Source organism: Sceloporus occidentalis, unplaced genomic scaffold, assembly GCF_023333645.1.
Source record: "Sceloporus occidentalis isolate IW3139 unplaced genomic scaffold, rSceOcc1.0.p SCAF_16, whole genome shotgun sequence".
Classification (NCBI taxonomy): domain Eukaryota; kingdom Metazoa; phylum Chordata; class Lepidosauria; order Squamata; family Phrynosomatidae; genus Sceloporus; species Sceloporus occidentalis.
Genome location: NW_028316996.1, coordinates 15,627,592 through 15,640,641, shown reverse-complemented (window position 1 = coordinate 15,640,641; position 13,050 = coordinate 15,627,592). Strand labels below are relative to the sequence as shown.

Sequence of the window (13,050 nt, the reverse complement as noted above, 5' to 3'; positions counted from 1 at the left end):
AATTTCATAAGATTTAAAAAGACTATTAAAGTCACAACATTAAAACATCACTACTTTTGCATATAAAACATACATCTCCTACTATATATTTGGATAATAAGACTGTTTAGCAGATATAAAATGGGATTTTTACATATGCCCAACTATAGTGAATTATATTTGCTGCCCTGTCACCCTGTGAAAAGCTGCCAAAAATGTCCCTTTCATGCTTTTTTTGTTTGAGATTGAAAGAATTCAGTTCCTTGGTATTGGCAAGATGATGAAAGTGAGCCGAAGTCCCTATTTATTACGGTCGTAGTCGCTGACCATCCTCTTAATGTGGTTCAGTTTGTTCCTCAGCTGTTTGCAGTGTTCCTTCTTGTTCTTGAAATCAGTTGACTGTGGAATAAAAACATATTTTAGAGTATTTGCTGCTTGTTATAAAAATCAACCCAATTGTAATTCCAAACCCTGCTTTGTGACATTTTTAGCAACTTCCAGCACAATTCTGTCTAAAGAACGTGATCGTAAATTGCTAAAGAGAGGCACGTTCATGGGCAGGGTCTTCCCAAGACATCCACCACTTGTTCTTTGTAAAAGGTTATAGAACATCTAATTGCATAGCAGTTCCATGTAATTCAAAATAATTACTCCGAGTCACTGCCCGAGTTATTCTGCTTTGCACCAGCGATTCTTCTGTAAACAGTCCCATTGTTTTAAAGATTGGTAGGTTTCTGCCTCAGATTATAAAGTGCAACATCAAAAATGGTTCCGTTTTCTACAAGCCCCTAAAATAAATGGTTTCAATGGAGCTCAACATCATTCAGTTCTGCCTACTTAATAGACAGGTATGCTAGCATCCAATTTTAATAAGAGGGAGTAGTGCTTATTTATTTTTTGCCTACACCTTAATTAATGGTCACTATTTTTGGAGGACATTGTGTTTTCCTGGCAGGTTTTACTGATCTTGTGCCAGAGATTGATAATTTCCCATGTTCCCACTTATTGTATTACGAGTCTACCTTATACAACTCTTCCTCCGCTGGTACACACACCCAGGTCTGTTTCGTTAGCTGTGTGCACAGTTGTTTTCTTACGAATATAATATTATATATATATATATATATATATATATATATATATATATATATTTCAGGGCTTGGCAAATTTGTTGTGAATCTAGGCGCCAGCTAAAAAAAAAAGTTAGGAGCCAGGATTTTTTTTTTAAACCAACAGTTGTTTAGGAGTGATCTGATCATCATCAGCCCACTTACTAAACTCACTGCATTTGACCTGGAAGCACCCTGGACTTTCAGGTCAGTGCTGGTTTTTGTTTTTTTGTTTTTTTGTTTTTTGTTTTTAACGCTTTCAATGCTGATGTTCCATTGGAGCACAGCATTGACTGATATTTAGTCCCCACAACCTTGTGGGGGACAAATGTTAACCCCTGCAATGCCACGAATGTGTTACACAATTGTGGAATTGAAGGGGTTAACGCTGCAACTAAAAGCAGAACAAAAAGGTAACATTCCTAGATTGCCTTGTGGAGAACTTTGCCAACCTTATAGCATAACGAAGTTGTTTCTTTTTTTTACCTTTAAATCTAATTTTAAAAATAGATTTTACAAAAAAAAAAAAAAAAAAAGTTTATTTAAAACACACTGGTACTAAAATTAAAGTGCCAAATAAAAAAACAAAACAGTATTGATATCTGGTAAAGATTGAAAAGGGGAAAACAAAAAAAAAAAAAAAGAAAAAACACATGCTTACCGATTTAATTTCCTTAAGATGATTATATTCAGCAGCAGCTTTCTGGAAATAAGGAAAAATAAAAAAGACCTCCCCAGTTACTTAAAATACAAGCAGAATTTTATTATACATCGAGTCTCTAGGAATGGATGATAATCCATTGAACACAATAAGATTACCTTCCTAACATTAAGATATCGGATAATATGCTGGGAAGTTATACTACAGTGCAAAGGATTGTTTCAGAGACTGCCTGAAGAATTCCCCTGCTCAATTATGCTTCCTGGTGTACAAATCCAAAGTAATAATATGCTGTGTAACAAAGAAAACAGACATCCTGTGTATAATCCAATTGTTATGTTGAGGAAAGTTATCGCTGGGAGTTAAGGGAAAAAAAAACCCTTAAATGTTTCTGATCTGATGCAGTTTCTAGCTGATCGCATCTTACAATCTAAAGAAAACAACAAAACTTTCAGCCTCACCTGCCATGGGAGGCAAAATAAGAGTTACTTATTTAACCTGAAATAACTGGGCTTCCAGGCCAACTGAATAATCGGGGATAAGAAAGGGAGCTAGGCTTTTATCACTTGGCCCTGCCATAACTGCATAATCAACATTTTTGTAACCTTTCATTAAATGTTATTAAATATTTTAGAGGCTGAACAAAGGGGTCATTTGTGCATTTTGTGTAGCAATTCAGGAAGATACAGACCTTGTATTCTTGACTGTCTTCTGGAAGTTCATCAAGTTCTTTGTCCAGCTCAGACAGGGACTTTGTAACATCATCTAGTTCTTCCTGTAACCTTTTATATTCCTGACGTCCAGCATCAAAGTCTCGCTTGTATTGCTGTCTCTCGTGGTCTGATCTGATAGGAGGGTACTCACTACATAATAAAAACAAACATTTATGAAACATATAATTACAACAATGGCTGGTTACACAAACCACAAAAGCGCACAGGAAAAAAAAACAAAAAAACAACCATGTTCTGAAACAAAAGTAAGCCAATTATACTAAATTCCATTTAGAAATATATATATATATATATATATATATATATATATATATACACACACACTACCCCTTAAATTTAAGTGGAAGGGTTTCCATCACCTTTTACCCACCATAACTTATGTAATGGTATTTCTTTGCTACCCCAAGCCTCAACTTTTAAGCCAGTATCACAACCTCATGCTGACGAGTCCCATGAAGGACGAAACAGCTGTCCATGAGTGGTGATCTGGCTATTGTACCTCTTTCTGAGTTTTGTCTAAAGGCTGTCTTGTACAGCGGGCAATTACTTTCAAGGAATCCATGTATAAAGTGGATATAGAGGCAAAGGTGATAGTTGTTAACCTTGTTTGCATGCGCCTACCCAGAATCTTTTGTGGTTGTCAATACACCATGAGATTTCTGAGGGGAAAACAAGCCTTCTGGCTTGTCTGGTGTCTGTAGGTGAGTGTTTAATAATACTTCTACTACCCCTTAAATTTAAGTGGAAGGGTTTCCATCACCTTTTACCCACCATAACTTATGTAATGGTATATATATATATATATATATATATATATATATATATATATATATATATATATATATATATATATATATATATATATATATTAATTTCTACACAGGGATGGCTAGATAGATTTTTATTTGTAGACTAAAACCATTAAACAGCCACAAAAACTAAATAAACCAACACACACACGGTAGCATCGCTAAGTGGAATAATGTTGATGCATTTTCTTTACAGGTCCCGTAAAGAGGATTAAGGAGGAGAAAACCTCACTTTTCAGGATGACAGCCCTAAGCAGTATCTAATTAACTTTTAACATACTCACTGCCCCCAACATCTTGTCCTCCAGCCAGACTGGTCAGCCCAAAGTATGTGGCTTATATCATGTAAAAATTATACATCAGTGTGAATTAATATAATCTATGAAAAAAAGGTTTATAGATTACTACCTGTCCCAATCATCATCCTCCAATTCCTCACATGACTCGCCCCCGGTATTATAATCTGTATCATAGTGATCATTGGGGTATCTCCTGGCTCTCTCTGACTGCTTCTTCGGTGGTGCCTTCTTGCTGGCAGACTCCGAGCCACTGCTGTACACATATGGGGACATGCCGGTGTCATTTTTCACAGGGTAGACCTCTTGTACGCTAATGAAAAAAAAAATGATACACAATGGTTATATGGACAGTATTCTTGCAACTGTATATTTCTGAAAACATAAGTCAAGTAACCACAACAACCGTGTTTTGGACTTTCCCAGGATAACCTATACTGTTTCCAAGATGGGGTTTCCAGGATTTTTGTATAGAGTGTTGTATAGTGGTTTGTTTGATCTGTAGAGGGGCAACACCTCTTTCTATGTTGGTAAACCCAAGGGATGCTACTCTTTGCTAAACCTTCTGGACCACCATCTTCCTTATTCACTACCCTCATCTTGATCTCTTTTTCATAAATTCATTATAATCTATTTTACTGTAGCTCCTGAATGCTGCTGCCATATCTTCCTTACACATCACCTCTGTGTCAGTCTATCCACTAGCTCCATGGATACAATTTAATAGGTAAATCGTCATAGTGGTTCCCCCACATACACCACCTTATCTCTAAATACTCACCGTCTCATTCCCTCCACTCATCTGATGATCTGCGCCTGTCCTCAGCTTTCATTTCTACCGCTAATGCTCTTATACAAGACTATTGTTTGGAATGTTTTGCTCTGGCTCTCCCTTTGTCTCCAACCATATAGAGAAGCCCATCGACTAAACCATTAACACCTTCACTTTATCTACCCTCACTCCTGCTGCAGAAGTCTCCCTCCATACCTTCAATCCGTGTATCTAGCAACATTCTTTATTTTTAACCAACACATAGCACTGCAGAATATGACGTAGCTATAACAAAAATTTAAAAACAGAATTCTTCCAGACTAGTAAGAGGGGTGGGCCACTTTCAACAAGAAATAGGAAGGGTTTTGTGGGGTAAATTATTGCTTCTGAATGATCCAATTCAAAAATATTTAAAATAAAAAATATTCTAAAATTATTAACCACAGATACAATACAAAATATATTTTACTTTGCTGGAATATGGTGGAGTAAACCTTACTCTGTTCTCTTGATCCCCTCAGGCATCTTAATATTCTAGAAGGAAAATTAACCAATAAGTAGCTGCTGCCTTTTCACCACCCAGAAATAGGACCTTGGAAATATCAAAAGACGGGAATGAGGGCCAATGTTCTAATATTTCTGGGCACTTTTTAAAGCTGGGCCCTCATCATCAAAATCTTGACACGTTTTGCCTACGTGTTCATACCAGAACATGTCTAATAGATTTGTAAATTAATGCTTAGTATGAAGAACAAAAAGGTTCATTTACAAAACCCACAAAATATATTGGAGAAAGGGGAGCATAAGATATATATATATATATATATATATATATATATATATCTCTCTATCTATCTATCTATATACACACACACACATATACATACATATATACCCGTTCTATTGGCTTTGTTTTATAGATCTGTTTTACAAAATGGCTTTGAGTAATTTCAGAAACAATACATCAAAATACACAGCGGAGGTCACACTTTACAGGGGCAGAATTAAACCGAGTCTTACTTACTAGTGTATGTCGTGGTTGGGTTCCAAGTAGGACGGAAGGGCATTCACACTTCTGTATTCAAGAGCTGATCCATTGAGTTTTTCATTGTACTCTGACATTGCAGGTACAGATTCAGGATTAACTGGCACATTCTTCACCTATTTGTAAAAGTAATGCACATTAAAAAGTATATAATGTTTTCCAGTGTACATAGCATAGCGGTAGCACCAATGGCTGCTTTTGACAGATGACAGAAACTAAGAACCTGTTTAGTTAAAAGGGGTTTATTGGAAACCTGTGTAAACCTTTCACATAATTGTGTTATTTTTATTTTCTTTGTAATGGCAGTTGGCCGAGCCGTATAACTAGTTTTTCTACCTTGCAGAAAGAACAGAACGAGATAGAGGATTGTTGGAAAAGGTAACAGGTGGCGATACACTTTTCCTCATGCTGTATAAGCTTGGACACAGGACTCTTTGTTCTTCGTACAAAAGCAAAATACATTTGAGAGTAGGCTTCAACAGTACCCCTTCTTGGTCTACATTTAATCAGACACAACTGGGGCAATTCCACAGACAAGTTCTAAATGCGCGCTAGGGAATGACAGTCAAACACAAGCTAAAGTCTAAGTTGCACAGCAGTTGATATACAGTTGATGCTCAAACTCTAAAAACACATTGAGACCTTCTAGGCTCAGAATTTTAAGCAGTATAATAAACCAAATATGAACACTAATAAAGTTTAAGCGTGGCGTCATTTAGAGAACACCAAGCCAAACCGCAAAACAAATTTTCCCCAATTCTCCCTCCGTAGATTCATAAGAGGAGGGAGCTTACCCAATGTTAAAATAAAGCGTCATTCTGTATAAATGGTCCATATGGATGGATCTCCCTGAAAGGCTATTATATAGAACCAATGAATGGCTATTTACTCCGTTGCTTTTTTTGCCTTTTTTACATTCTGCGGAGGTGTATTTGGTAATTTGGTGTTTGTCTCTTTTTTTTTTTCTTTCTTAATTATAGCCCTGATTTTGATTATTTCACAATTTTTATTGAAGTCCTGTTCTAGGTGTGTAAGCATGACACTAGTTTAAGGTTTAAGAGATAAAGCAGGTTCAAGCACTCCCAGTATATCTTCCATAGCAGACATCATGCGTCCTTCCGGCTTTGAATCCAGAGTAAACAGGTTGGTTATGTAATGAAACTACAATCCCCACCCTGAAACTCAGGGTAGAGGAGAGTCTCCTCTACATAAACACCCTACATATCACTAGAAACAAAGGCAGATTGTATTAGGAAAGCGCTTTTTCTTTTTTTACATAACATTCACATGCTCGTTAATAAAAGGTTTTTAAGAGGAAACACATGTAAGGGTATTTATCACTTGAAAGCAGTGGCAACCTTAGAAATAACAAATTAGATAAGGCTTATGTTAAAGAGTTACAAATGCATAACACATACCGTATTGGTTCGATTATAAGACGACCCCCCAAAATCTGAATATTAACTTAGGAAAAAAAAGAAAAAGCCTGAATATAAGACGACCCTAAAGGAAAAAAGTTTTATCAGTAAATGTTAATTCATGTAAACTAATTTTTTAAATAAAAGCTATGATTGAGAAAAATATTTTTTTTGTTTTTATTTCCTTGTATTTTCCAGCCTGTCCCCCAGTTACGCACATCTGCCCCCAGGCTTGCCACACCAATATGCCACTGTGCCCCATGGTATGCCTTTTGACCCCCTATGTGCCACTCTGCCTCCAGAAATGCCTTATACCCCTATATCCCATTCGGGCATTTAGGGGGTTAAAATGCATATTATGGGGCAGAGTGGCATATAGGGAGGTATAAGGCATTCCAGGAGGCAGAGTGGCATTAAGGGGGCATTTAATAGAGCACTCTGCCTCCAGAAATACCTTATACCCCTATATGCCACTCTGGCATTTAGGGGGTTAAAAGGCATATTATGGGGCAGAGTGGCATATAGGGAGGTATAAGGCATTTCAGGAGGCAGAGTGCTCTATTAAATGCCCCCTTAACGCCACTCTGCCTCCTGAAATGCCTTATACCTCCCTATATGCCACTCTGCCCCATAATATACCTTTTAACCCCCTAAGTGCCAGAGTGGCATATAGGGGTATAAGGCATTCCAGAAATGCCCTATGCCCCCATTTAGCACGCACACACTTACCGGTGCTTCCAATTTCCTGCTGTATCCTGCAGCTGCAGCCGGAAGGAGGTGGAGTTGGCAGCGGGGGTTTGTCTGCGTCCGTCGCGCATACCTTCCCCGGCTGTCAGAGATCAGAGTTCCCCGCACCGGTACGGGGAACTCTGATCTCTGACAGCCGGGGAAGGTATGCGCGACGGACGCAGACAACCCCCGCTGCTAGCCACACCTCCTTCCGGCAGCAGCGGACGTTGTCTACGCGAATCGCGTAGACGTCAACCCGCTGCCCCGGCAATACAGCAGGAAGCACCGGTAAGTGGGGGGGGGGGGGGGGGGAGACAGGAGGATCCAGGTCCCCTGCAGCGGTGCGGGGGATCTGGATCTTAGTCTCATAATCAGACCTCTATTTGAGGTCTGATTAGAAGACGACCCCGATTACAAGACGAGGGGTATTTTTCAGAGCATTTGCTCTGAAAAAAACATCGTCTTATAATCGAGCAAATACGGTAAATTTACCATGTATTTAGGATTTATATTTACTAATCTAGAGTACATCAATGTTGTAAACACATCTCATAGTCTAGTAAATTGTGGAAATTAGGGAGTGTAACCAGGGACAGGCAAAAAACTTTTACAAAAAGTTTTTTATGCATCTAGCAGTTGATAGCTTGTTACTGAACCATTTTGTTTAGATTGAACAAAAAAAACCCATTAACATAACTACATTCCCTAAGATTTATATGTACTTATAGTACTTGTAGGCACATTGGCCCCTTGCCCCCCCCCCCCCCCACCTGGAGCAGCCTACCCCTGCTTATAGGACTGTAGAACCCTCTGATACACTCTTGCCCAGCAAATATTGGGATCTCTAAGAACAGAGCAATATCAGGGGAGGATACTGGGATATTAAGGAGGTATGGGACTATAAAGTCTAGTTCAACATGGTGATACCATTGTATTTGTCATCTTCACAACAGCCCGTCCCACAGGATTCAGCACTGAGTTTGCTAAAAGATGAATATTGCATACATTGCTTATCCATTAGTAAATACAGGAAACAAACATCTTATCTGCAGTGTTTGATAGCAAGTCATACATGGGCTTTGCCAATATCATTATGGCTCTCCCTTACCCATTCTTCAACCTGAGGATCTCCTGTTTCTGCAATGTTGTCTTTCCTCCACAGGATGTTCATCTTTCCACATCTGTTTATCTTTCTACGGATTTTCACAGCAAAGAAAATAATAATTGCAAATGCCACAACAATCAGGAAGCCCAGAACAATCGCAATGGCCTGTTATGGAAAGAAAGCAAACATTAACTAATACAGCAAATGATACAGTAAACAACTATTTAATCTGACTATTTATGGATTAATTTGTGACCTGACTGTAAAGGGTGGATAATGAGATGCTCAAGGAGGTTCCATATGCATGAATTAGGATATCCTACAACTGGTTCTATGTAAATTACGGCACTCCATTCTCAAAATGAAATCAAATAAAAAGATAAAAAAATTAAAAAGGGAACAGTCTAGTCCCTTAAATGTTTTGTCGCTGTGTTCATGGAAGTAAAATACTTGTCCTAAATTACTACTCCTGCTAACCTACGCCCAATGAACTAGGCAACTTCTAGCCATACATAGGGAAATGTAGATAAATGAGATACTGCTAAAAGGATTGCAGAGGGAACCCGTGGAGATTTAAACACTACGCACATCTTAGCCACCTGTCACCAACTAGTACAAAACACAGCTGAGTCTCATGTCAATATTCCATCATGAATGAAAAGCAACACTTACCTCTTGTGGCTCCACCACACAGTAATGGTAGAGATATTGATTTACAAAGACACCGGATGTTACTGGTGAATAAAACTGGTTACAAATAGAAACTATTTGGGTATAAAATGTAGATCCAGAAGCCTGGGCCACAGGGTTTACTCCAATAGTATAGACAATGGAGGCAATAAAGACTAAAGCTCCCAGAATAGCAGATACCACGATGACGATCAGATAGAATTTTCTGGTGGTGGAGCTTTGTGTCCTCGTTACAGTCATCACAAAGATCACCATTGCAGTAATAAAACAAAACGCAGCCATGGCGAGGAGGAATCCTTTGGCAGTTCTTGGATCTGTGTAGTTTCCTCCATATGCAAAGCCCAATCCCATCTGTGATCCTCCAAAACCATAGCCAGTGTATCCTCCAGAATAACCAGAAGATCCTCCAAACCCATAACCCATGGACTGGCCAGTGATATCCAAATCCCAGGGTAGAGTAGAAGCCACACAAGCAAAGATGCCAACACACATGACTACAATAAGAATTGACATAATCTTTATGATGCCAGGAGGTGACGTCCACTTGTAGAAGTGTTGAATTTCATCTTCTGGATAGTAGGAGTAAGCTGGCTCTCCCATCTGTCCACCATACATATCCTTACTAGGCATTATGCTTGGGGCATATGTGGACGGTTTACTGGAGAAAATGTAAAAAAAAAAACAAATTAAAAAAAAAAACACAACCATTACATACTAAAAAAAAAACACACAAAACCAGATTGAAATCCAACATTACAATTTACATTTCCAGATCAAGTTACCAATGTGGAAAAAGATTCCAAATAAAAAGTTTTTTATGCTAATTTATGGGCAGCTACAGAATATTACCTTGATTTCCTCTACTCGTTTTAACAGGTTCAACATGGCTATACGATCAAAAATAACCTAATCTAACTTTACTAAACAATCTGTCAACAGAATGTGCAGCTCATTGTCAAACTGGCAGGCAGCGACAACAATGTTCAGCTCAATTACGGAGAACAATAATGCATGAGTTCAGAACTCCAATGTCATCATTTATTTATTCATAGTTCAACAAGATTCAGGGATACAAAAGGGTAAGAAAATCCAATTTAGGAGGGCTGTTTGAGCTCAGAAGTAAACAACTATACCATACCAAGGTTGGATGCTTACACTGGCATAAATTCTTTCTACGGAATGGTATTTGGTTTGAATCTTCTTGAATTACACCTCTCCCAAATTTCTACTAACTGACCAATGATAATGAGAAGGGGAGAAAAAGAGAAAAGGAAAATTGAAAGACAAAGATAAATGGTAGAGGACAGCTAAAATAAAAGGTTACCGGAAATGAAGAAATCAGAACTTTGTTCATTTGAAATGTCTTGCAAATATTTGTGTGTGTTCGTGTATATATCATTTATATGTTAATTTCTAATGACTCATGCGAATAGGGAACATTTAAAGCAGCTATCCACCCTCAATTAAGTGTATGAATAGAATATATATTGCATACACACACTTACTCTAAAATGCCTGGCAATATCCGAAACACAAAAGGTACTATGAATTGCTCAGTTACAATTTGTCATTAAAAACTGCAATATGCCCTAACCTGATTAAGTGTTTGAGGTTAAAGAAACAAAAAAAAAAAAAAAGTGCTTAATTAGGACAATACGTACTATTCATCTGGACGGTAAGGCGGCGGACTCTCAAAATGCCTGGCAGACATTTCCGACTTGTAGGACCGGTTTCAACCAACAGGGAAAAACCTAAAAGTATAAAAGCATAATTAAACTCAGATAACGAAGGGTTAAAAAGAACACACTTACAAAGTATCAACAAATATGCCAGCTCTGGCCTTAAACCCGCAGCACCGACACCAGGGGCCTATTCTAACACAGGCAGGCTAGGTAAGCAGTTCCAGGGGCTGTAGCCCCCACTGCCACATAACAGGAGCAGAACGCTCGGTTGAGCAGTAGTCTGGTGTGCCCCTGCTTCATGGGCCAGTTGGGTAGATCAGCAATATACATTACGGAGGACTGAGACTCCATTCCGTGCCACGCATGGTGTCCACGGGCTATGACATCATATCCCTGTGCTCAGCAAAGTAGAAGGTGGACACAGAGGTAAGTTGTAAATGGAGGTCTCTGTGGTTTTAGAAACTGTATGAGATCAATTACATTGGAATTTATAATATACAGTATCAGGATTATGAGGCTTTTCCTAATCCCCATATTACAGATATTTATTAGAACAGATCATATGCACGTATTTACAAGCATGGAATAGTATATACCACGAAGCATAAGAATTCATGCATTTTGAATTTACTTGTGGTTCAAATTAAGATCCTCTGTACTCTCAGTCACAGATCTCTGGTTAGACCTCACCTAGGGTATAGGAGGGAAATTTCAAAGGATAAGAAATTTTAGCACAAGAAGCCATAATCTAAAACCAGGGAGTCAGAGTCTCGGGTGTAACGTATGGAACGTTTACTGAAAGGGTGGTAGGCCAGTGGAACAAGTCTTAGGCATTCTGCACTTGCAAACAACCAAAATAATGGAAGGGGCAACAGCCACTCACACTGAACTCATGTGACTTCCTGGAGGCCATGGGCTTGAGGATTGTTGCGATCACATACATGTTTTGCTATTTCTACGTCAATGCATGGCTCACATAAAAAGACATTTGTCACAAATGTATACATATAAACAAACTGTATATCACTTATTTATATATTTGCATAATTACATTGCACTGCGGAAAACATTCCAAGACTACAACGGCAGCCTCTGTGCCTGCAGATCAAGGAAGTTTATCGAAACAAAAACGTTTTTGTCAATGCTCATCTATATTATGCCTATAGTACGCCATTTTATGCGCAAAGAAAATAAATAATTTACATTTTTTCCACTGGACATCCAACTAAGGATGCTCATGGCCCAACACAGGAAAAACTGCAGCAGTGGATCTGTCATACTCATGTTTTTTTATTCAGCAATTTACGCTATGTACATACTGCTAAAATATAAACATTCTGGGCAGTATACAGATACCACACTAATAAAATATATATACACACATTATATATATATATATATATACACACACACACACAATTCATATTTCGTACGATCTATTTTACGCAACATGTGCCTTGAATCCCTATAAAGGGCAGAATTGTATTTAAAGAGTTAATTTCCCCACCTAGCAAGAACAAAGTAAAAAGAAATCCAGTAGAGAGGGGGGAAAAAAAAAAAAAAAAGACAAAAAGGCCTGCCAAGTTTTTAAGAACAAAGTGTGCATTTTACAAGAAGGAAACAGGAGAGGGCCCTAGCAGGGAGTTTCCTTAACACCACCTGCATTTCAATGCGTATTTACAGGCCAGGAATGCTTGTATCGTTTAACCCTTTCACGCAAATGTATTTTAACTGCAGTCTTCATGGACGCCACTAGCCAACTCCAACATAGAGGAAAATAAAGAATACTTTTATTTATTCTCTAGTAGTGTTTCACTTGAAATTGTCACCATAAAATATTATCCTGCTATTTTCCCACCCTGAGCCCCGTAGCGCTGGTATTCACATCACCAAGATGGTGTGGTGTGTAAAGTGCGCCACACCCAGACCGGGACCCCTTTGTGCAAATAAACTAGATTTACCCAGTCTTATTTGGAGCGTAAACACCGCTGACCCTTACAATAACCGTGTGGACTGGAATT

At 38.4% G+C, this 13,050-nt stretch overlaps 1 protein-coding gene across 1 annotated transcript; it reads right to left on the bottom strand.

Moving 5' to 3' along the window:
* Window positions 1–279: 279 nt before the first annotated feature.
* On the bottom strand, window positions 280–11,058 carry LOC149303082 (occludin-like). Its single transcript, XM_089481869.1, has 8 exons — window positions 11,009–11,058; window positions 9,330–10,005; window positions 8,661–8,822; window positions 5,385–5,521; window positions 3,701–3,901; window positions 2,441–2,612; window positions 1,750–1,791; window positions 280–378 (listed from the first exon to the last, which is right to left on the bottom strand). Exons 1-8 carry the CDS (start codon window positions 11,056–11,058, stop codon window positions 280–282), a joined length of 1,539 nt encoding a protein of 512 aa, XP_089337995.1.
* Between the last annotated feature and the right edge of the window lie 1,992 nt (window positions 11,059–13,050).

Bases quoted from the DNA above. Each gene is read 5' to 3' on its own strand.
- LOC149303082 (XM_089481869.1), bottom strand. From the start codon at position 11,058: ATGTCTGCCAGGCATTTTGAGAGTCCGCCGCCTTACCGTCCAGATGAA. The intron at 8,823-9,329 runs GTAAGTGTTGCT...TTTCCATAACAG, and splicing joins GTGTGGTGGAGCCACAAGAG to GCCATTGCGATTGTTCTGGG. The intron at 3,902-5,384 runs GTAAGTAAGACT...TTTTTTCATTAG, and splicing joins CCCAACCACGACATACACTA to CGTACAAGAGGTCTACCCTG.